The following is a 24,102-nucleotide window of genomic DNA, read 5'->3' as shown; positions in this document are numbered from 1 at the left end:
TCTTATCTGTAAAGGTATTACAAATTCCCTAAGCTTCATATTTAAAATAAAATAAAATAGCAATTCACTCCAGTAAATGAAAAAAAAAAAACCACTGTTCATTTGGGTCACAGATTTACTGTCAAAAGACTTTTTGTAAGTCTCATCTTAACAAGAGAAGCTTGTAGCAAAGATATGAATGATGGCCATTTTATTGCAAACATTAGCAGTTGGGACATTTTCATATTTTTTTTCATATATGTTAAGGGTCATTTTGCCTTGCTTGTTAATTTGTTTGGAAGTATAAGTGGTAAAATAAATCTTTCAATCTGTTGGGAGATAAATGCTGTATGTGGCTGTGTTTGTGGGTATTGTACAGTTCATTCTGGAAAAATTAAATGCTGGTTTTAGATATTTGTTACTGGTAAGTTGTCCTAAGTAGTATGATTTGCTTGGCCTGGAGAAAGTGTTCTATCTTAGCATATTGATGTTCTTTGTAATATGAGTGTTTAGAGCTAAGCAGATCCATTTATTAGAAAGAATATAAAATACATGTGCTGTTCAAAATATTATACAAATTCACTTCCCAAAAATAATGCATTTTCCTATTTGAAAGCTCTTTGGAATTAATGCCATCTCTCCTTTTTCTATTTATACATCAACATGTTTGCATGTGAATATGTTGCGTATGGTTGTGTCTATGCATAATATCAACAGCTATGTTTGTCCGCTACATTGTTTTTATGAAGACATATTCTCAAGAAATACTTTAAGTACTAAGGTGCTAGAAGACTCTTCTGCAAAAAGACAAATAAGGTTATTCCTCTGGAAATTTTGCAAGAAATTATTTAAAAAATATGCAGCTTATTCACATTGAATGTACACAGATGTACAGTTGTGTCACTGCAATTTTCATTTACTGCCCTGGATACCTATGAATGAATATCTGTAAACAGGTAGCATGAAGGTATAATACTATATTTTTCTTTGCATGTGGGGGTGTATATATTGAGTAGACATAATTGTAAGAATCCTATTTGAGTTTACTTGAAAATAATGGATTAGAAAATAGTTTGCCTAACATGTAAGGCTATATGTGCATGCCAATATTCTAAATAAGATAGATAGATAGATAGATAGATAGATAGATAGATAGATAGATAGATAGATAGATAGATAGATAGATAGATAGATAGATAGATAGATAGATATAGACAGACTGACAGACCAACCAGCGCACTCTGACAGGCAAACATAATTTTCCCTTTTCAGTGTTTTGTACTTGATGAGTGCATGGGAAATACTCTCAGTTGTTGAAAGCAAAAACGTATGTATTTTCTTTTAACCATAGTTGTAATTTTTTTGTTCTTCTGACTTTAAAGCTATCTTTAACTAGTAATAGTGAATATACATGGCATTTAATTTGATGACGTAATGAACAGCTTGGATCATGAAGAAAAATCGTTGTGATGGTATAATGTAAATTGTTGGTGCTAGATTTAAAAGAGTTAATTTTGTGAGCTTGTGTATTTCATGCAGAATGAAAGAGTTAGGCACAGTAAGATATAACAGCAGCACCTCTTGCTTAAAGGATGGCTTGCCTTGACTTTTAACCCTAAATAATTAGTTGCTGAGTAAAGCATCTTTCAGATGTTGAGACAAAATCCTGCATAACTGAGGCCGGATTGCAAGGATTGTAGTGATAGTGAAAAAATTCACATTTACCAGGTCATGTTGACATGGTAAGCGATTGCAAAGGAACACTGGGTTTACTGATATTAGGCTGGCGTCATAAGTTAGAAACAAACAAAATAAAAGTCTCTTGATTTCTCTCCCTTTCACCATTAATAGTGCTGATGGGTGAGGCTAATTTTCATTCACACAGACCACTAGATTGTCACATCTTAGAGTTTCAGAATTTAGGGCATTTGGAGGTTTAAAAGAATTAGGGGAAAGATCGAAATAATCAAGTTGGAATACGGTTTTTTCTTATGCTTTAACTTCAGGGAAAATTGATTATTTGCAGTTCACAAGATAATTATACCAGAATGCTTAATTCACATACTGTCAGTTTACAAGTCCTGAGAATATGGACATATACAGAATGGGTTACTGAAACCTCAATAGAAAAAAAAAGGTGATAAACTCTTTGTTTTCCCCCCTGTAAAAATAGGGATGGCCTTTCCTAACCTATGAGAATAAAAATCTATGTACTTTGAAAACTAAAGCAAATACCTCTTTTAGCCTTAATTAATGAAATACAGCTTATTTCAGTGTAGCGTAGATCATATTAAACAGCTTCTGGTTCACCACCTTCATCTACTACGTGTGGTTTGGGGAATGGTAAGTTACTCCTTGCTTATACTACATTTATGAATGTGAATTGGCACACAATATATCAGATTCTGTGTACCCTCATATGGCCCATATAGAAGAGAAGTAGCTGCGCTAGTTAAACGAACAGTATGCTTACTGAGGGAGAAAAAGTAGCAGGGAAAATGGATTTTAATTTAAGAAGAGAAACACTCTGGAGAAGGTGAACTTAGTATGGCACTGCTTACCTCTATAAAACCCATTCCACAAAGAATCTGGAAGTCAAATACTGTGTTGTGTTAGTTCCTCTCTGTGTGTATATTAGAATTTGTGTAATGTCCAATATTAGAGTTCTTTTTTTTTTTTGAATAGCCATGATTTTTCTCTCAGATTTAGTCATTAATGGGATTTACTAGATAAAATTTGTATATATACAAATGATATAGATATAGATACAGTATATCTATATACTGTATGTATATATATATATATATATATATATATATATATACACAAATGATATAGATATAGATACAGTATATCTATATCTAATCTATATCTAGATACATATACATAGAAAAGATATTCTTTATATCCCTAATTGTTTGGAACACATATGTTCTTAGATGTCATTTATGTATGATGATTTGAAAAACATAACAGCGTTTGGAGGGACTAAATTACGATATGATTTTCTGCGAACTGAAAAGACTCAAGTGCAGATTACCTTTACTCTCTTTATTTAAAATAATGTGGAAATTTATTTGTGGCACACTGCTATGTTTACAAATGTCTGCTTGTTAATTCTTCAGTAAATTTATTTCAGTAAAACTTTTGTTTTTATGGAATGCAATCCAAAGAAATGTAAGCCAGCATAAGGCTGTTCACTTTCTTGATAGTAAGTTTCACTGAAATTATTGGCCTTTGCCTCTGTGCTAGCTCGTATAAGATCACGTTGAAACATTAATGAAAGCCAATGGAACTTAAGTATGCATGCTGTTTTCCCATATGACATGCAAAAGAATATTTTTGCTCTTTCTGTCACAACTGAATACGGTTCATCTTATATAAAACCTGGAAGGAGAAAAAAATGAAAAAGAGGACAGCTTTTATTTTTTAAATATTTTAGCACTAGCAATTTATCAGAGATTTTTTTCAATAAATGAATTATAAACAGAGGGACTTGTGCCCAAAAGCTATTTTTTGAATAAAAAAAAATCAGTTGCCTTCATGTTCAATTCACACAACACATGAAACTCCTGGTTTAAGTCTGCAGAAAGTGGATGGGGAAAATAGGTGTTCTCTTTCTCTGTAAAGAACAATATCAGATCTGCATGAAAGCTATCCATTCCTTGCCTACCTACATACAAGTGTTTTTATAGGAGCAAGCCTATTCTGTGAGTCTTCACTTTGTCATATCAGATTTCAGTTTGCAATTATACACTGAGAACAGTTTTCAAATTTTAAACAGGATAATGGGGTGGGGGATTGCAGATCAGAAACGTGTCAAATTACAGAAGAAAACAGCTTCGTGTATGCTTTATTATTCCATAAGGCCATGTGGATGTCATGGATTTCCTGGTTTTATTTCCCAATCAGATGTCAGGGTGATAAAAATTGCTGAATTGTGGATGAAATGAAACTCCGTAGATGAACCACTGAAAAATCTACCTGTGCCTGGCATTTTTCATACGGGCACTCTAGTTTAACTATTGGCAGAAAGTCCATTTATTTTGCCTCTGTAAGGAGAGGCAAGATAAAAATGTGGAATTCGGTAACTTGGTTTCTCAGAGTATAATATTGGTAGACTGCTTGGTCCAATCTTTATGGAATATCAGAAGAAAGAGAGTACAGTCTGTACTTCAGCCCTTTGTAGAAGTAGCATTTTCTTCCTAATCTATCTGGCCAGTAAGAATTTTAGCCAAAACATTATTTATGTGACACTAAAATATAATATAAATACAATGACAAAAATCTGGTACAATTTATTATAAAAATTATTCTGCTTCCCTGGTATAGAATTTCATGTTTAGTAGGGTATTACTTACTGCAAATATGTGCAATTGAATTTGAATGCCCTAATATACAAAGTACAGTTACTTATGGGTAAATGGATAAATTTGATGGGAAATTATTTCTAGTGATACTGGGAAAAAATTACACGTATTCCATATTATAGGTATGTATTATTCCATATTATCCTACAGAGATCAGAGAACTGTAAGAGTATAATTTTATGCACATTTATTCCTAGTGAGTTTCACGACGTTTTCCTAGGAAGTGTTCTCAGGGTTTGACTGAAATACTTGTTAGAATTGTTGTTATTGTTGTTGTTTATATTTAGTCAACATTTAAAGTTTGTCAACTTTATTAATGTTGCACATCATAGCTCTTTGTTCCCAGGACAATTGAGCCAAGACTTACATTTGCCAAGATCATCTGAACTAGTTGTCTGGAGGGGGAAAAAAATATCAGTAATGAAGACTACACATGGAAAAAAAGTAATTACTTCCAGCTGGCTTTATGCAATAACAAAACTAATATTAAATTGAGAAGCTTAATTAGTGTGGATTTAATTATTTTTGGATTGAAAGGGAATGGTGTAATTCTGTTTTTTTTTTAAAAAAAAAATTGGTCCTAAGTATTTCTAAATATAAAAAGGTGGTTCGTTTTTGTCTTAATCAGGGTAGAAACGGGGGCAGTCTGGTGAGGTTTCTACCCATCCATAATGCCCTACAACACTTGGCATTGTCAGCTAGCAGCATTTGACTGGCATTTTATAAGTAGGATAGATTTTATTCAGTGGAGGAATTCAGGAAGGCATTCTGCATTTGTGACTCCTGCAAAACCTGATTTTATCGACACTTGTTGTGATTTAACAGGTACATTGCAAATGTATTATTTTATTTAAATGTTTCAAAATTATAGATCAGCATTAGGGGTGAAGAAGGAAAAGAGAATAAAAGTCCTTCATCACGGAGTCAGCATGTTATACCTAGATAAATTTTCATTGTACTTTATGAGCATATCAGCATTTGTCCAAACTGAAAACACATTGAAAACATGAATCTGCTATAGGTATACAACAAAGGTCTGTTTGTTTCTATATAATCCAGTTGGAACTCAAGCCTTCTTGTTGACTTTAGATGAGATCTATTGAGAATAAAAGTATTGTTAAGTTACATTGATTTCTGTGGGAAAGAAAAAATAATAAAGGTCAACTAAGTAGGAAAAGAGCCATGGAGAGAAGGATATTCTGCATTTCTTTAGATAAACAAGATATGACATCAGCTTTGCATTCCTCCACAACTCTATAGATTTAATCTAAATGTTATAAGGAAAAAAAGTGAAAAGAAACAGCAACTTAAAGTCTAGATAAACTCTTAAGTGTACACTTAAGTCAATGGTGCCAGGTATTAAGTCAATACCCCCGGGTATTTTTTTATTTAGATTTTCAGTTAGGCTTTAAGTCTGAAATCATTCTCAGTTCAGTATTGCTTATATACAATGCAGTGGGTTGCAGTTATTTATTTTAAATGCTAATTTTACAAGGTAAGATCCTCTTCACCTGTCAAGTTGATTAAAAATAGCATGCATTGGAAAAGATAAGTTGTATTCTAAATCATGAGTGAAATGGCTTTGATTGATTCACCTGACTGGATCCATAGCTGCTTTCAAACAGCCATAAACTCCCATGCTAAAAAAAAACAGTAGTACCGATTTCTGAAAAAATGTATATTGATTTCAGTTCTTCACTCTTCTATTTTGTCTTTATACTTGTAATATTTGATTTTAAAATGTTTAATATTAAAATGTTTAATACCTGTTATACCAATGGCATCTAACCTTAGCAATTTTATGACTTGTGGACTTTAACTCCCAGAATTCCCCAGCCAGTCATGATGGCAGGGGAATTCTGGGAGTTGAAGTTCATAAGTCCTTAAAGTCGCCAAGGTTGGACACCCTTCCTCTAGAGAATGTATTGCATAGGAAGAGCTGAACCTCAAATTTATTACATTTTCTTTTGAGGTTTCTGTTAGAAATAGACTAAAACAGAGCAATACTAATCCACCATTAATAGTCTGTTATCAACATTTTATCTATTGCATGGATGTTCATCCTCCAGTTTAAAAAGTTGTTTAAGGGCACGCTATTTTCCCTTATGCATGGCCATTGTAAATGGTCTCCAGCGACTTAACACTAGCTATAGGGATGTTCAGTCACTCATTAGAGTTCCAGTCAGTGTGGAAGTAATGTTGTCATCCAATCATTCTTAAGCCCTAATAAACTAGACATTCAATCTACTCAGTCAGTCATGTGATTTCTTTTGAAAAATATATAATTCTGTCCAGTGCTTTTTTTGTAAAAAAAAAAAAAAAAAAAAAAAAAGGTGCCGGAACTCACACACGTCATACAATCCGCCTTGCCTATCCTACAAGGTTCCATCCAAAAAAGGTGACGGAACTCCGTTCTGGGCGTTCTATGACAAAAAAAGCCCCGATTCTGTCTATGAATGAGAAATATAATGTTAATGTTAGAAGTTTACTTTGCAAACTATATGCCACCTTTCTGTGTGTGTGTGTGTGGGGGGGGAAATCATTTTCTTTCCAAATAAGCATAAATTCTCTTTCAGATCGAGGTGAACTTCTGGCCATATTACAAACACTTCCAATTAGGGTTTTTTTGTAACAGTAAAAGAGTGATTTTCCATTCTCTTTAGGGTTTGTTTTGTTTTGTTGTTGTTGTTTTTTAAATTTCCCACATAGCCTTCAGCCCTTGGATTTTCTTGTGGTCTCCCACTTAAGTACTCACTTGGAATGAACATGGTTAGATTCTAGGAACAGCCAGAATTGGTTAGATGCTACCACAAGGAATATAAAATATCATGCAATATAATGTTGAATTGGAAATGTTCACTGTCCTCAGTGGTGCTTATTCTTACATAAGTATGCATATCTAATAGATATAGTTATTTGGTACATAAAACCTGATTCATGGTCTAAACTGCCTAGAATCATTTATTTGAGATGAACATCTATCTATCTATCTATCTATCTATCTATCTATCTATCTATCTATCTATCTATCTATCTATCTATCTATCTATCTATCTATCTATCTATCTATCTATCTATCTATCTATCATGGTTGGATGGATGGATGGATGAACTGATAATGAATGAATGAATGAATGAATGAATGAATGAATGAATCTGATAAAGGGAATGGTGATATTCCCACCTTTTGGACATAGCAGTATTCGTTGTAAGAATGGAGTGTAAGAACGTATTTTCAAATACATTTTACCTTTTTGTTCAAAATTAACTTCCTCATTCCTTCAAGAAAATTATATTTATTTTTACATAGGATTGCACTTTGCAGAAAAAAACTAATAATTGTTTAGAAGATAGCAACATAGACAGCCAAATGAAATTACTTTTTCCTTATATTTGAAATGTGTATCTTTTGCAGCATAGCTTGTTCTAGTACCAACCCTTCTAACATGTCTGTTTCCGTAAATCGTAGGTTACAATTAGAAGAGCAATATGGCTCAAGGACTTTCATTGCCTGGAAAAGTCACGAATTACAGATCTCATTCAGTAAAAATAAGTTACTATGCAGTATATTTGGGTCGTCATTGTAATTTAAAGACCCAAATGAAGGAAAGAAAATTCTGTCACCAAGAAGGGATCTGTGTGCACTTTGTCAGATGCTGTAATTCAAAATTATCTTGGGTTATTTTGCAAATACATTTTTTTATCCATACATATGAAAAAATACTCAAGCTGTGTAAATGGCTGAACATAGAATTTAATAGATAATTGCAAAGTCCGATAAAATTACTGTCTTAGTCAATGTTAATCTATTTTCTTATTCTGTGAACCAAAACCATTTGGATTTTGATAAAGATGATTTGCATACTATCTGTTCTTGGTATGATATTATCAGTAAATTATTGCAAAAAGTATGCAACTTAGTATTTCATTGCAGTGATTTCTTCAACTTGCCAGTGAACTATTCTTTCCATCTCCTATTTGTAAGAAAATAAAGCTAAGAATCTTTGGCTTCAAATATGAAATGAAAATTATCTTTTTCCATTTAAAAAAGTAATTTAATTTTTGTATAATTTTTATTAAGGATTTGATTACAGTAGTAAAAACTAATTAAAAACTAAACTGAAAAATTGTAAAAAAGAAAAATTAGAAGAAAAAAAAAAGAAAGGTAAGAAAAAATAAAATAAAGAAAAGTAACTTCCAACCTTCATTACAAGCATAAATAAATTTAGTAACTCTTCTCTTTATAAGGTTACATACAGATATCACTTCATCTTATAATCCTGTCCCTTATCTATAAGCAAACCCATAAAACATCTTTTTTTTAATCATGGTATTGGCAAAAACTCCATAAAGGATTGCCAGAATGTATTATCTTAATCTTGATCAAATAAACAAATTTTATACTGTTTTCTTTTACTTCTTACAGTCTTTATCTGTAGTTAATTCAAATATTGTTGTAGGAATTAATTTTTCTTCAATTTTTTCTTTATCTCATCTCATAGCCTTCTTCATGGATTTAACAAACCTTTGTAGGTCTAATTAGAAAACCTTTTCCAAGTCATTTTCTTGTTTATCATATGTATTACCTGTTTAATTTTTAAAACTTCAGTATCTTCTGTATATCCAGTAATATATAGTATGTTCACCAGTCATTTTTTGTTTCACTTTTGATATTGTCTCTACCTTGTCAAACAACATTTGCTCCACATGTTATTCCTTTACTGACGTCTTTTGGATACAATCTATCCATAGAATCAGACATTATTGACACTGCTATTAATTCTTGACTCCATTCTTCAAAGCTATCCTTTAATATTTCTAATGTTATAATGTTTTGGGCCATTTTGTAAGTCCCAGTTAACTGACAGCAAAAGTTGTTTTGTAGTTTTCCTTCTATTTATAATTTTTAGTTATTATAATTTTTAATTGCTAGTATCCAATTTTTAAATCATAAAATTGCTTATCTATGTTATAAACATGATAGACAAAATAACTGGTTCATAAAGAAGCTATTTATTTTTTATAGTTAATTGTAAAATCTTACAGCAAAAATCAATATTATAATTTTAACTGGACCCTTAATCCATTTGTAAAATTCTTTTATTAAAATCTTTAGTTTTTTTGCTGTTTCTAATTTATTTTTCATTTGTTCAAGGTTGAAGCTAACTCACCCAGCAATTTTTCAGACATTTCAGACAATTTTGACAAAAAGGAGCTTGGGAACTTACTGTCCTTTAAAAGGCTCTGTCATGGTTGTGAGCAAGATGGCTAATTCCTTCATCTGCTGATGCTCAAACCTGCAGAAGACTGCTGTCCTGCAGTTTCCTTGTGAAGAGCACCTGTCGAGAGGACATATTGGCAATCTTCTGTTCTATCCTGTCCAGAGAGTTTGTGAAGAACTGGTCTACTCACCAGTCCTTTGGTATTTGCTGTAGTCTTCATCGCTTCTTTTGTGGTGATGTCTTCAGTTTGCTATGTTTCCTTTGGAAGTCTAAAAGTAGTTTATTTTTTGTTGCAAGACAAGTTGGTCAAAGTCCTAAGAATAATTAAGAAAACTTTATTTATCTGGAGAAATGAAGAAATTAAATTGGGTGAATGAGAAAATTTGCTTTGAAGAGTTCATCAAGAGTTGATAATATTTTAACATAATTAAAATATCACACTGATGACCAACTTCAATTGAAAATGGAGGAAGGTATCATTGAATACCATTTTTTTTGTTGAACATTCAATAAATACATGCATCTTGAAATATTGCTATCATATATATTGTTCTATCCAATTCTGCAAATAGAGGTAATCCTTGACTTGTAACAGTTCATTTAGTGGCTGTTCAAAATTACAATGGCACTGAAAAAATTGACTTATGACCGTTTTTCACAGTTATGACCTTTGCAGCATCCCCATGATCCTGTGATCAAAATTCAGGCACTTGGCAACTGGTTCATATAAGACAGTTGCAGTGTCCTGGGATCATGTGATCACCTTTGCAAACTTCTGACAAGCAAAGTCAACGGGGCAAGCCAGATTCGCTTTACAACTGTGTTACTAGCTTAACAACCGCAGTTATTCATTTAACACTGTAGCAAGAAAGGTTGTAAAATGGGCCAAAACTCACTTAACAAATGTCTCACTTAACAATAGAAATTTTGGGCTCAATTGTGATTGTAAGTCCAACACTATCTGTAGAGTTCTCAGGTCTACACATCATCACTTTTTTTTTTAGGAAATATAGTCAGTCCATTAAGAGAGAGCCTTACATGTTTGTTTGGCAATATAAATTTCTCTGGGCCCTAATATTTGCAATCCTTTACTGGTAGGGATTGTTTCTGGAACAGTATTGTGTTATCTTCAGTCCATATTCCTGTAAATGAGTAAAAGGGCAGAATACAGAAACTGATCGTTTAGATCAGAGGTCCCCAACTTTTGGGCACCAGGGACCGGTTCCGTGGAGAGAGGTTTTTCCGTGGACCAGAGAGTGTGTGGTTCTGTGTGCTGCCTGCATCCCACAGATGGGGCTTTGCTTGTTTGTGCGGACCGATTGCTGGCATGCTGCAGCCCAGTACTGGTCCACGGACTGGGGATTGGGGACCCCTGATTTAGATGTTGTAAGGTGCTACATTCTTCAGCTTCAGTTTCTGTTTTTTCCAGCTGATCCCAACCCATCTGTCTACTGCAAACTGAAATAATATTTAGATGTGGACATTTAAATACATGAAACACATGAAATGTATTAATTTCAAAACTGTGTATATCAATCTATCAAGTATTACATTAGAGAAGGATGAAAATGTGGCCTATAGGCTGGTACTAGCTGAAAACTGATAATGTATGTCATTTCTTCTGCGGCACCATTTTATCAATAAGCTGGGGCTATAGCTAAACAGAAGCTATGGCTGTTTTGCTAAATTAGAATCCATACAAACTCCAGCTGTGAACTTATGGATTCATGTGGCAGATAAAATTGTACTTAGATGTGTCAACACATTTTATTGATATATCTACTCATTTGCCAGTGACACCAAGCAGGATATATAGCCAATTTTTATTCACCTTGTAATTGTGCTTGGGAAAAAAAAACCACTTTTGATTTCAATTTAATTTGTTCTAATAAGGACCAGGATTAGAAACCTCGTTCATGTTTTCCCCCATGTATCTTTGCCTGGATTTGTAGGCAGTCACAAGGAATCCTGCAATTATAGCAGTTTAGAAAAATTCAACCTTCTGTGTGCTGGAGAAAATAAGAAATGTATAGTACTAATACACAGGTAGTTCTTTACTTACAACAGCTCATTTAGTGACCATTTGAAGTTACAATGGCACTGAAAAAAGCAACTTTTGACCATTTTTCACACAACCGTTGCAGCATGCCCTTGGTCACGTGATCAGAATTTGAATGCTTGGAAACTGGCATGTACTTATGACGGTCCCAGGGTCATGTGAACACCTTTTGCGACTTTCTGACAAGCAAAGTCAATGGGGAAGCCAGATTCACTTAACAACTGTGTTACTAATCTAACAACTGCAGTGATTCACTTAACAAATGTGGCAAGAAAGCTCATAAAATGATACAAAACTCACTTAACAACTGTCTCACTTAGCTACAGAAATTTTGGGCTCAATTGGGTTGTAAGTCAAGGACGACCTGTAAGTATATAAATAGTGTGTGCAAATTGATATTTAACCTTGCAAAAATAAATGATCATTTTTATTATTACTACCAGCTTTCAATGGCTTAGATCCCAAAAAAATTATCTTCTTTCCTTTTACAACATTCTTAAAACAATAGGAATTTTATGCATTGTAGTATTCAACTTTGAATATCAGTTACAATTGTAATGATTTCCACAGAAAACTGCATGGAAACCATAGCAAGTAGACCGTTGTGACAGGGAGGAAATTAGCAAGTTATGAAATCTTCCATTCAAAAAATATTGTTTACGGTGGATTGTCAGTGTTTAGGACCACAATTAAATGTGTACATTTTTAATTTCTGGTCTCGTTCAGAATCATCGTAGACATGGATCTTAGTACATTAATTTTTAGTCAAACTACTTGAGGTTTTTTTTTTTTTTAAGAACGTGTGAAGATCTAAGATTTATTTGTACTGCTGGAACTATTTGGTCACTCCTATGCATGATACTGCAACTAGAAATCAACACTAACTACCAGCTACTAAGCTGGAGTCATTTTTTCAGTATCAGACTAAGTTAGTGCAGAATTAAGTTGTTAATATTTATTGCATGTTATATTAAAAGAGCTTTCTATAGAAAAGAACTGCTCATAACTGAATTCCCCAGACAAATCAAATACTAATATTTCTCAGCCAAAGAAGTAATTAATTAGTTTGTGTTTCAAAGTGAAGTCTATTCTGTTATTGATTTTCTTTCGTTATCATTTTCTTTGAGAAAGTAGGCCCTTTATTAAAATGGTATGTGCACGGTATGTAATGGGTGGGACAAAGTATTTGCTATTGTTAAGTAAGGGCTGAGTGGAGCAAATTGGATAGTGTCCAGTTCTCATTGAGATGCGGTTGATAGCTTAATATAGTTTGTTTCCAAAATCTTGGAGAAGCTAAACTCTAGCAGGAACCAGAGATTAGCAAAAATCATTTTGCAGTCAAATATTTCACATCAAGTGACTGGTGCCTCTTGTAACGAAGCATCTGCAAAGTGTGTCAGAATGATGTTGCTTGGTATGTCCTCCCCCCTCCCCCCCCACTTTAAGTAAAATGTCAACACAGCTGCAGTTTACCATTTTTTGAAATCTTTCACCTGGGAGTTAGATAAAATATCCTGAATTTGGGCCTGGATTGGGAGGAAGCAGTGGGGAAATACTATTTGAAGTGCTATTAATTCCTGAAAAATTGCATTCAAACTTTGCCTAGCTAGATAAACCTACCCCTTATGTGTGTGTTTCTGCCCCTTATTTCATGTGCCAGGCAGATTCCCCCCCCTTTCATTATCATTGCCTTGCCTGCTGTGTTTATCTTCTCTGAAAAGGCTGAAATGTAAGCTGTTGAAGCTCAGGGTGGGTGGCATAGATGTTCACAAGGCTTTCCAAAGAAAAATAGAATAAGCATTTCACTTAGACTCTAAAAACGGCCGAGAGAACTTAATGTGCTGCTGCATAAAAATGATAAAGAAAAAAATAATCAGAACTATCTTCCTTTGCACTGTAAACAGGCTTTAGGGCTTTTGAATTGGAAACTTCCAGAGTGACACATTTTACATAGACGGAACATCAGTGGTACTCAGCTCATCCTTAATGGACCACAGAACCCTCTTAACTTTTTTATGAACTCCTAAAGCGTGCTGATTCTTAACAAAATGTCAGGTTAAAACATGTCACTTTGCCGTTACTTGCTTGCCTTTAATCAAAAGACTCCTTTTAATGGTCTGTTTTACTGTAGGCAGTTGTAAAGGCAGTAGTGCTTCTCTCCCATTATTGCTGTCATCCTAAGTTCCCACCCCTAGTTAGCCCTGCACTGAAGGAAAAAGACAAGGGGTTTCGTTCTGAGGATGTTCAAGCAGCAGGTGTAACACTGAATAACTTTTCAGAGATGATTATTGGCATACTTGTGTAAACCCAGATTTTATCTTCTATCAGTACACTTCAGTACGGATGTTTTTCTCTGGTACTTTTTCCAGATTTTCCATTATGATGATGGAAATTCTTAGAATCAGAACTTGTACCATTATTTTATTTTAGCAGTCAAACACCGATCCTGGTCTTTATACTAATTGTTACTGTGGGGTTCTAGTGTAGAGATCAGGAACAATTTATGCAAGGTTGCACCTTTTCATTATAGTGATTGAGAGATCACTGTGGAGCTAAACATGACCTTTTTGCGTTACGAAACCACGTGTCACTTAATACCATATTTTAACAATGCCTTAAAAATTGTGACATTAAAAAAGGTTGGCATCAAGTGTCACCATAAAGCTGTTAACACATAGCATCGCCTCTTCTTTTCAGTGATACGATAAGACTTGTTGCATAAGCAAGATCATGCAAATTACTTTCATAATTACTTTCATAATATATAGTTTGACTTTGTCAGCATTTTCCAGGCTGGTTCTGTCTGGTTGCATTTGGCTCTAACACAGTGGTCATACCAGCTGGAATTTCTAGGAATTGCACAGAGGTGGGATGTTTGGGTTGAGGAAAGAGACTTAAAGAGTATACAAATACTATGTCCAGGATCTCCCTGTTGAATCTGTTGCTTATGGTGAAGAAATGTTCTGTTTAGTTATCCTCTAGTATGAAGATGATAAACAACAGGAGCGCCTGTTGGATTTAAATATTTCAATGACTTGCATTTTTACAGTCTTTTTTTTTTACTTCTCACCTTTTTTAAAACTGTTGGCAAACTCAAGATATCTTATTAAGAAGTACTTCACAAATAGAGCTTATGCATCTCTATGGCTGCTGGGTTAAAAAAAAGACTCATTTGCTGTTAGAAGGATATATTTAAAATTACATGGAGTATTCTAAAGTAAAGCTGTAAATTCAGCTAAAGAGGAAAGCCCATCTTTATAACTTCACATTTCTCAGAAATGCAGAAAGGGTCATGTGAATAACTCATCTATTTTCCTTCGGTTCCATACATTCTACATTTTTGGCCATGTAACTTTTTAATGGTAACATTTAATGAAACTATACAAGGTCAGCCTGAGATCTGTAGGAATGAATGACTAAGATCCAACTGTTTTGTGGTATTTTAGATATAGGCAACATTTCCAAAGCCTCATTTATGATGGGATCATATTCTTAGAAATCATATTTTATGGTGGACTCAGAAATCTTATTGAATAAGTTGTATATTCAAAAAAAATTTTCAAACCTAGCTAAAAAGTGACATAAATCTTACACAGCTTAACAACATTCTAATGAAATATGGCAAATTTGTTGTCTCCAATGTTTGTGGAAAACATTTAATTTCCTCCTTTCAAGCAGTCAGGACAGACAATAAAATAATATTTTTAATATTATGAGATATGCACTATATATTATTGCCTTTTTTCTTTATAGTATCTAATTATTTTGCACAAATGCACAAAATACTTTACACATACTTTATTCTGGGTTCAAGTGCTGAAGCCAAAACCAAAATCTTGACCAAATTAGGAATTCACTTTCCCAATGATTAAAGTAAGGAGTAAGTAAGTAAGTAAGCTTATTGGATAATGTTATTGGGTATGTGTATGTTTATGGATAATTTTTGCACACAGACAAATATTTCACTTGTTTATATACCATACTTCAACTTATTTTGAAGGTATTCATGTATAAATATTTTAAATAATCAGAAACTGACAATATTCCAGGGTTTTGGGCTATGCAGTGTATGTATTGACAAACATTACTGTTAGTGGGAGAATGTGAAGCTGCTCCAAATTAGTGATATATTGTAAATCTACCTGCAATAAATCTGTGCATCTATGTCTATTCTCTCTGGCTATAATCTCTTTCTGAGTTTCAGTTGCATGTTTATTTCAGAATGTGTTGCATTAATACGTTTTACCATTTTAAAGCGTTAAATAAATGTTAAGGATTATTAAATATTTGCCAGATCTACAGACAACCGAGAGACGTTGCTCTTTAATTAGGAATATGTGCGAATGTAATACACGAACAAGGGAAAGGAGTGAAAGTTAATGTGGCCTCCCAGCAGCTAACATAAGTGAATTAAATTGATCCTTAAGGTACTTCCATCCACCACTCAGAAATACCATAATAAGCACCTATTACAAGAAAGGACTCTTTAAGATAGAGCAAAACCATTTAAACTATATTTATGTTCAACAAACCGTCTCCATGTGGCTGTTTGCAAGTAGGATTTTTTAGCCTTTTCCTCTCCTTTTGCCGCACAGCTGTCACTTGTGCAGCAAAAATGCCAGTGAGGGGAGGGGGAGATGAAAAGCGCCCTGCTAAAATCGTGTCACGTAGCACTAATTCATCTGCTCTCATTAGAGTGAGCGAGGGACAGCAGTGATGGCCAAGAGCTGCACTCCACACATGACACACGAACAGTTTGGGGAATAGAAAATTGCTTTCTCAGGAAGCCCAGCCAATTAAGGACTTGACCATATTGAATGTCAAGTGTTAATTTAGGTTTTTCTTCATTTTCCCAGTAGTAATACGGGTCCTGTGATGAGCAAATACATGTCAAGTAAAAGTTGATTGCATGAAGGACCCAGGTATTATATGTCACTGACAAGTCACAAATGCACTCCAGTCTTTTAACCCCTTAGGTGAGTCAGGCTGTGGGTGAGGGGCAGAGAAAGAGGGGATTAGCTGTACTGTAACGATAAGAATAGATCACTTGTATTAGGGGAAACTCTAGGAAATTAGGCAGAAATAATAATGTGTGTAAGAGGGACCAGTCTTGCACACAGTAGGTAAAGATGGCACCAGTAGTTTGGGTTATTAGATTTAAAAATAAACAATTCAATATCCCAAGTACATTATAGACCTCTATGAAGTACAGTGCGTTGTTTGCTGTTACAGGAAACTAAAACAAATCAAATTTATTGTTCATGACCAAAGATCAGCATAAGAAAGGAAAATCTTTCAACTCATTCCTCCATTCCATAAAAGTTGAAAAATATTTTTAGAAGGTAACTTAATTTTGTACTGATTTTGCATATGTGGACCAAGAATCTTCTTTTTCCCCATTCCCTTCCTTCGCAAAGGATCAGTTTCAATTCTCCTTGAACCTCACTTTTGTTCACAGGATATTAGACCCATGAGGGCAAACCCTCCCCTCCCATCCCAAGCCTTTTCTGTACTACCAGGCTGTCTTGATACCCATTCCCTTCTCTTTCCTGAACCAGTTGCTGGTTCTCTTCTTTTTAGTGGATGGAAAGATGTCTACTTTAAAAACTCATCTCTAGCATCTAATTTCCATTCATCAGCATATTATTTACATATGAATGTTGTGAAAATAAGGGAGTGTCTGTTTCTGTTTTGAGTGCATAATTGATGTGCACACAATAACACGTCCACAATGGCTTAGGTGTTTATTGTTAAGCTCCCCCTCCCTGTAAACATAGTCATAAACAAGTCGAGCTAACAATCTGAAATCATTGAAGAAGCTGTTTTTCATTTCGAGACCACCGTGTCTGATTTCTACCTTTTGCGATATAACATCATCAATTATTTCTCTTAATTTTGCTTTGATGTATGTATGTATGTATGTGTGTGTGCGTATGTGTTTTTAAAAAATAATATATTACATTTTTATAAATCTATTCTGTACTAGAAATCAAGACTTCAGAATTGATTTTTCTCATTGAGAGAAATGAGAATTGCTTTTATATACCGGTATATTGCTTATATATATATATTGCTTATATATATATATTGCTTATATATATATATTGCATATATATATTGCATATATATATATATATGTATGTATGTATGTATGTATGTATTTTTTAAAAAGAATATACTAAATTTTTATAAATCTATTCTGTACTAGAACTCAAGACTTCAGAATTGATTTTTCTCATTCAGAAGGATTTAAAATGTAATCCTTACCTTTTATATTTTTCCCAATAATTTATTTTCATCTAATATATTGACATTTAAGTCAACAATGATTTGATTCTAACATAACAACAGAATGAACCGGAAACAGGTATGAGAGTATTACCTGTAAGCATTACTAGCTGAGCTTCATAGGAAGGAGTACAAATTAGATATGAGGTTAGGTAAGATTTCCCCCCCCCCCCTTAACATAGTTCATTTCTTTTGTTTAGTGAAACAAGAAAGAAAAATTAACCAAGTTGCATGTGGAATAAACAGCTAGACACTACATAAACCAAATGCTTCCTCTAAATCAGACTTTTATTCATATTTACAGAAGGTTTTATTATTTAATTTCAGCTTCTTTTCATGAAGGATGCCTACATTGTTATCTATGTAAGAGTAATATCCAATTGCAGAGGTGATGCTTTTGAAATCATACTAAGGACTAACTGCAACGAGGCTACATAGGATTTTATCCTATTAGGCAAATCTAGGCATCCTTTAGAATGCATGGAAGAATTTTTCTGTATCAGAGCATCAAAATGTTGCAATTCTTTAAGCAGCTGATAGCTCTCTCTATTCTGTGCTCTGTTTCTGACATTCCATTACTGGCCATAAGAAGAACAACAATGTTCATTCACTAAGCAGTGATTGTCATTGCGGTGCAGTACTTAATTATGGCCTGGAATTTTCTTCAAGCGAATGTTGGCGATGGCACCTTTTGGTTGCTGATTCAAGATTCTCTTCTATATAGGATGCCACGTTTGACTGATGGTGCTCAGTGCAATCAGCCACTGATAGGGAACGGCCCTTCCTTTTGCTGTTCTTTTCTTTTTGAATTCTCTCACTCCCCTCCCCCTCAAGAGGGTCGTCCCCTCCCCATTTGAGCTCTGTTTCCCAATGCTGAAGCAGAAGATGTCTCCCTTTGCACGTGTTTTTGATAAATTTAAGAAGTCAAACAGCTGACACAGATGGATAATCCAAGTGTATAGGGTGAAGAGTTATAAATTAACACATTATTCCCTCTTAATGTGAAATACTTGAGAATGCATTTTCTGAGTCCCCTGACATCCACCCAGTGAGGGTTCGTATTGTACTTTTCAAGTGGCATTGATTTGTTAAAGCGCTGAATTAGCATCTTAGGCCAGCTGCCTGTTCTACTGTTATGCTGGGCTCATTGTCTCTCTCTGTCTCTGTCTCTCTCCCTCTCCCTGCATTGCTTCCTGCTGCCTTGGCCACACACAGGGCTGCAGCCTGCTCACCCCAGGTTTTTTTTTCTTTTCCCTACCTCCTTTGCCACTGAAGCTATATGCAAAAGTAAGCAGAGGGGCATCATACCTGAAGCATGAATCCTATCCATACTTTAACCAAAGAAGATGCCATAGTAAAATTTGCTTGGCTAAATACAGAAAAATGAAGGAGTTTCAGGATGCCTTTGCAGTTATGCACTGAATTCATATTCTCGTCCTCTCCTCTCCTCTCCTCTCCTCTCCTCTCCTCTCCTCTCCTCTCCTCTCCTCTCCTCTCCTCTCTCCTGAGATTTTCTTCTACCTCCGGACTATTACTTCTCACTATGAAAAGAAGGCGACATCTGAAAGCTTTATTTCCATGCAGGATAGCTAGCTCTTATGTAGGGGTAATCACGTGTACAAAGACCAACAATGGTTTGAACTTGTGCCCTTTGAAATGTGCATTGTTATTTAGTCATTTGGACATTGTTGGAATCTAACTTTAATTTTGTTTTGGCATTTTTAAAAATATAAAAACAACTATAAATGTCCTCTTTTTATTACTTCTGCTTCATCTGTTTCTACATGGTGTAATCCTTTGGCATTTCATGGATCATGAAATGATGTGAAGTACTATGCAAACTACTTTAATAATATAATTTCTGGTAAAAAGGTTGTGCTCATAAAATTAGCAGTAGATTTCATTTCATTTACAATTGGTAATACAATGATGATATTCTGATTTATGTAATCTTAGAATGATAACTTGCAACATTTTTGTAATCCTACAAGAGGTTTTCTAATAGAAATATTGTGGTTGTATCTTTTTTCTGTCTTCAAGTTATATTCCTCTTATCGTTTGTTTTGGTTGATAGTTCTTTTACTTTTTATATGGATTGGTTGGGCAAAGACTGTAATTGATTAGCAATGTACATTATATATTGAGGAAGCGTACACAAAAAAGGACACATGAAATTACACCTCCTCTATCCATATTTGATCAGTGTGTGTGTGTGTGTGTGTGTGTATACACACACACACACACACATAACACCATAGTTTTTAAAACCTCTCCTTAGGAGATGTACACTATCACTCAACCGTTGCCATCTGAACTACAAACATGGGAGAGGATCATCTGTATTGTACTCTATGTTGCATTTCAGCTGATGGCCACAGATGGCCAACCTTATGTGGGCTATGAAGCTAAGCAAAGTTAGGCTGGGTTTCTATTTGGATGAGAGACTCTAGGAAATATGGGGAATCTAGCCTGGACGGCGAAGAAAAGAAGCCCACTATAAGAGATCATTTCTGTGTTGCTGGCAGGAAGGTTGTATACGTATCAAGATAAATGCAAAAGGGACTTTTTACTAATACATTAGGGTGTTTTTTTTTGTTATAATCGTATATAAATCATGTCTTTATTTATAATCAAGTTGTTATAATATGGTGGCTTGTGAAATCTGGCACGGAATCTGAATTAATTATTGGCAGCAAACCAGAACAGAAACTATAATTTTCCTGCTTCATTCAAAATTGATTTGCTAGATGCGTAATTCCTTCCTTGTCTCTCCTTTTTCATTACTGGCCTATTTCCCATACCTTGTTCTGGTTATGTGCGGGCAAATGGCAAACTGAGAAAAATGTAGGGAGATAAAATGTCCCATCTTTCCTTATAATGAAGTGGTGTATCCCTTACATTCTTCACTCGGCTCTTAACTTTCATGCATCTTTTCTGAACCCTGTTCTAAAGACACCTTTACAGCTTCTACAACTGAATAAGGATATTCACTCTACTTTACGTAGAGAGCTGACTTTCCTTTGTAACTACTTCCTGTTGTCTTTTGTTTTTTCCTTAATAGACTCTTGGTTATTGTAGCCATGATTAGAAACCCTTGTAGTGGAATCGAGAAAATGTTACAAGAATCTCAGATATAAGAAGAAAGTCTTTCCCAATAGCACCACGTTCAGTCTTCTGAGAAATTATTTCCTACTTGAGAAATAAGATTTCTGTACATGTCACTGGTTTGCATCATTTATTTTAGAAGAAAAATTCTTTAAAAAAAAAGAGAATAAAGAGTATTGTAAGTGCTATATGCTATGCAATAGTTTTACCTTACCCATCCTTTAATCATAGTTGTTGCAATCAAGGGGGTCATGTTCCTTGGTCTGAGGTACAATCAACCAGAGATAGTCACTGAACAATTAAGATTTGCATGCTAAAGCTCATAGGAAAGAACTTAGTAGAAATTCACTAGGGAAGCTTTAGTAAATAATTGCTGATAGGAGAATGAGTTAAATTAGTGTGGTCTGGTTGAGGTGAAGGAATTAAACAAATTTGTATCTCCAAGGTGTTTAATGAGCTAATTAAACTGGAAATAAAAATATTATATTGTATTCTATTACATTACGTTACGTTACGTTATATTATATTAAAATAAAAAAATTAAAACATGAGAAAACAAACTCATAATTTTATGCTAACAGATTATTTTTTGTCAAGGATAATGAATGTGTTGTACCATATAAGACAAACCAGATCCATGAGATGCCATATATGCATATGTATTTTATTTATTTATATTTATATTGGGCTAGTACAAATGTACCTCATCTTTTTCAAGCTTATTTAATAGTACAAGCTTGCCTTGGAGCACCATCTGAATGACTGTGAAGATAAATCTTTGACGTTTTATAGAAAAGAAGCAGAAATTATGGTTACTGTGTAATATATAAAAAGTCATTATTGCACAAAATCCTCTTGAATTCTCAGAGGGAGGAAAAGATAGAGTTTGTCCTTCTAAGACTAAATTCCTCTTATTTTTTTAATATCACTATCATCAGCAATTCCAAGGGGAAACTCCATAGGAAGTCTGAAAATCAACAATTTCAAGCATGTGCTCAAAAAGTGATGATATTTATTAGGTGAAACAACTAATCTAGAATACAATGAAGGTAAAATGATGAATCTAAGGAAGAGCATTGAAGGGATGTGCTAAGAAGGCATAAAGTATGAAATACTTATTCTCTAAAAATAATACAATATTTCTGAGATGTTTGAAAACATTTGCTGATTATTAAGTGCATCAAAAACATGAAGTTATAATCTATGCACAATTTCTTGGGAATAAGTCCTATTAAACATGTTTATTCCTTCTAAGTAGAGATGTAGAGTTTGCACTGGAAGTCTCTAAAATAGCTCAGGCAAGTGTCTATACTGCTAGCCGAGTAGGTCAATGCATTTTGCTTACCTTTGTAATGAAAAATAATAGAATAAATCCACTTTCTCCTGCTCCCAAAATTCGTCATGAAAGTGGAAGGACCCTCTGGCACATCTAGGAAACATGAGGAGTACTAAATAACATGTGACCCCTTGGATCATCATTTTAAAGATATTTCCTAACCTAAACAGAGAAACAGAATAACCACAGTTTCCTTCCTTCCCTCGTTTCCTTCTTCCTTCCCTGTCTGTCTCTCCTTCTTTCCTCCCTCTCTTCCTTCCTCCTCTTCCCTCTCCCTTCCCTTCTCTCTCCTCCCCCTCCCTCCCTCCCTCCCTGCATGTAAAATGATTGCTGCCAGATGGGAGACAGGTCTCAGGAGTGTATGAGTGGCCAGCACAGTGCAAGTGAAGCCGATATTATGTTGAGGATAAAAAGTCATTATTTGGGATACACCATTTCTCCACTGACTTTCTCCCTGCAAGCTTCCCACAAGCAAAAACTATGCTGATGAGAAGGTGACAAGAAACATTGGCAATCCTATCACTCCTTATGGGTTTCCATTGACTATGAGGATCATATGACCGTAGTTAACCATGGCAATGTGGCAGTGCTGAACCACCGAAAAAAAATCCCTAAATTTCATTCCCTTGCAAGGAATTGGTCCTGGAATTCTGTAAGTTTTATCCTAGGATGCTGCATTTTGCCCAATTGAAGGTTACAAACTATCAAGCTAGCGTTTTAGTAGCATATTGATTGGTGAGGAATTGGAGATTTCTCCATGTGCTATAATACGTGCAGAGAGCAGTTTTATCCAAGCTTGAAGCCTCTATGGCAGGGGTCCTCAGCCTTGGCAACTTTAAGACTTGTGCTGGATTCTGGGAATTGAAGTCCACAAGTCTTAAAGTTGCCAAGGTTGAGGACCCCTGCTCTAAGACACTATTTTGATTTGGCTACCTATTTGGGTGACGGTGATCTGAAGTGGCTGTCTGTCTGTTTCAAGCTAGGAGTGCCTAACAAGAAACCTTAACTGAGAGACATAGATTCCCTCACTTATCTCTCTTTTCAAGGCTCTGCAGCTTTCTCTTTTGGCTCCTTAGCCCTGAACTGGCTCCAAGTCCTGAATAAGAAGGAATCCATATTGCTTTTGTTGAGGGGACAGAATTTCCCAGATATGAATCAAACCAGTTAATTCTGCAGTTAATTTTGACATGTATTGGAGAATGCAGCTACATTTGTTGTTCCAAGATGTTTATGTAGAAACTGTGTGTGTGTGTGTGTGTTTGAATATATGACAATTAGTAAATTATTTTGTTACAGAAATTCAGGGATCATGACTATGCTACTCAGATTCCAGTTCATTGTTGAGGAGATCTCTCGAGAAGGAAACCATTTTTCAATATTGGTTATAGATTTTTTTTTTCTCCCCAGGAAAAGCTGCTTTTTGAATCTAGTAAAGCTGCATGCATTATTTTGGCTAATAAGGTTTCCACATCATAATCAGTTGCCCCAGTCTAGCTAAAGTTATTAACACACTGCAATAAAATATGTGACTTCTCACAAGTAAACTCCACTGAGTCTTGGGCAAAAGACTTCAGCCTTATGCCACTGAAATATGCATGACTTGTCCAATTAATTTTAGTATGAATTAATGGCTAATGCATTGAAATTAGTTTCATTTTTGCCTATATGGGGCATAATGAACAGAAAATAAATTTAAATTTAAATAATAACATTACTTAAATATCTTGATAACTCAGTAGCAAA

At 34.5% G+C, this 24,102-nt stretch overlaps 1 protein-coding gene across 2 annotated transcripts in view; it reads left to right on the top strand.

Annotated features, from left to right (window-relative positions):
• The window catches only part of BNC2 (basonuclin 2), a 293,974-nt gene that overhangs the window by 4,480 nt on the left and 265,392 nt on the right, over positions 1-24,102 (top strand). Inside the window, exon 2 of one of the 2 annotated variants that reach the window (XM_015816709.1) lies at positions 15,052-15,067. The exons of the other annotated variant lie outside the window; for it this stretch is intronic. Within the exon in view, the coding sequence (XP_015672195.1) occupies positions 15,052-15,067 (16 nt within the window). The remainder of the gene's footprint in view (positions 1-15,051; positions 15,068-24,102) is intronic. 2 annotated transcript variants of the gene reach the window in all.

The sequence above is a fragment of the Protobothrops mucrosquamatus genome, unplaced genomic scaffold (genome assembly GCF_001527695.2).
Source record: "Protobothrops mucrosquamatus isolate PMUCROS unplaced genomic scaffold, P.Mucros_1.0 scaffold483, whole genome shotgun sequence".
NCBI classification, from domain to species: Eukaryota; Metazoa; Chordata; class Lepidosauria; order Squamata; family Viperidae; genus Protobothrops; species Protobothrops mucrosquamatus.
The sequence above is the reverse complement of the archived record's forward strand: the minus strand, read 5'-3'. Positions and strand labels throughout refer to the sequence as shown.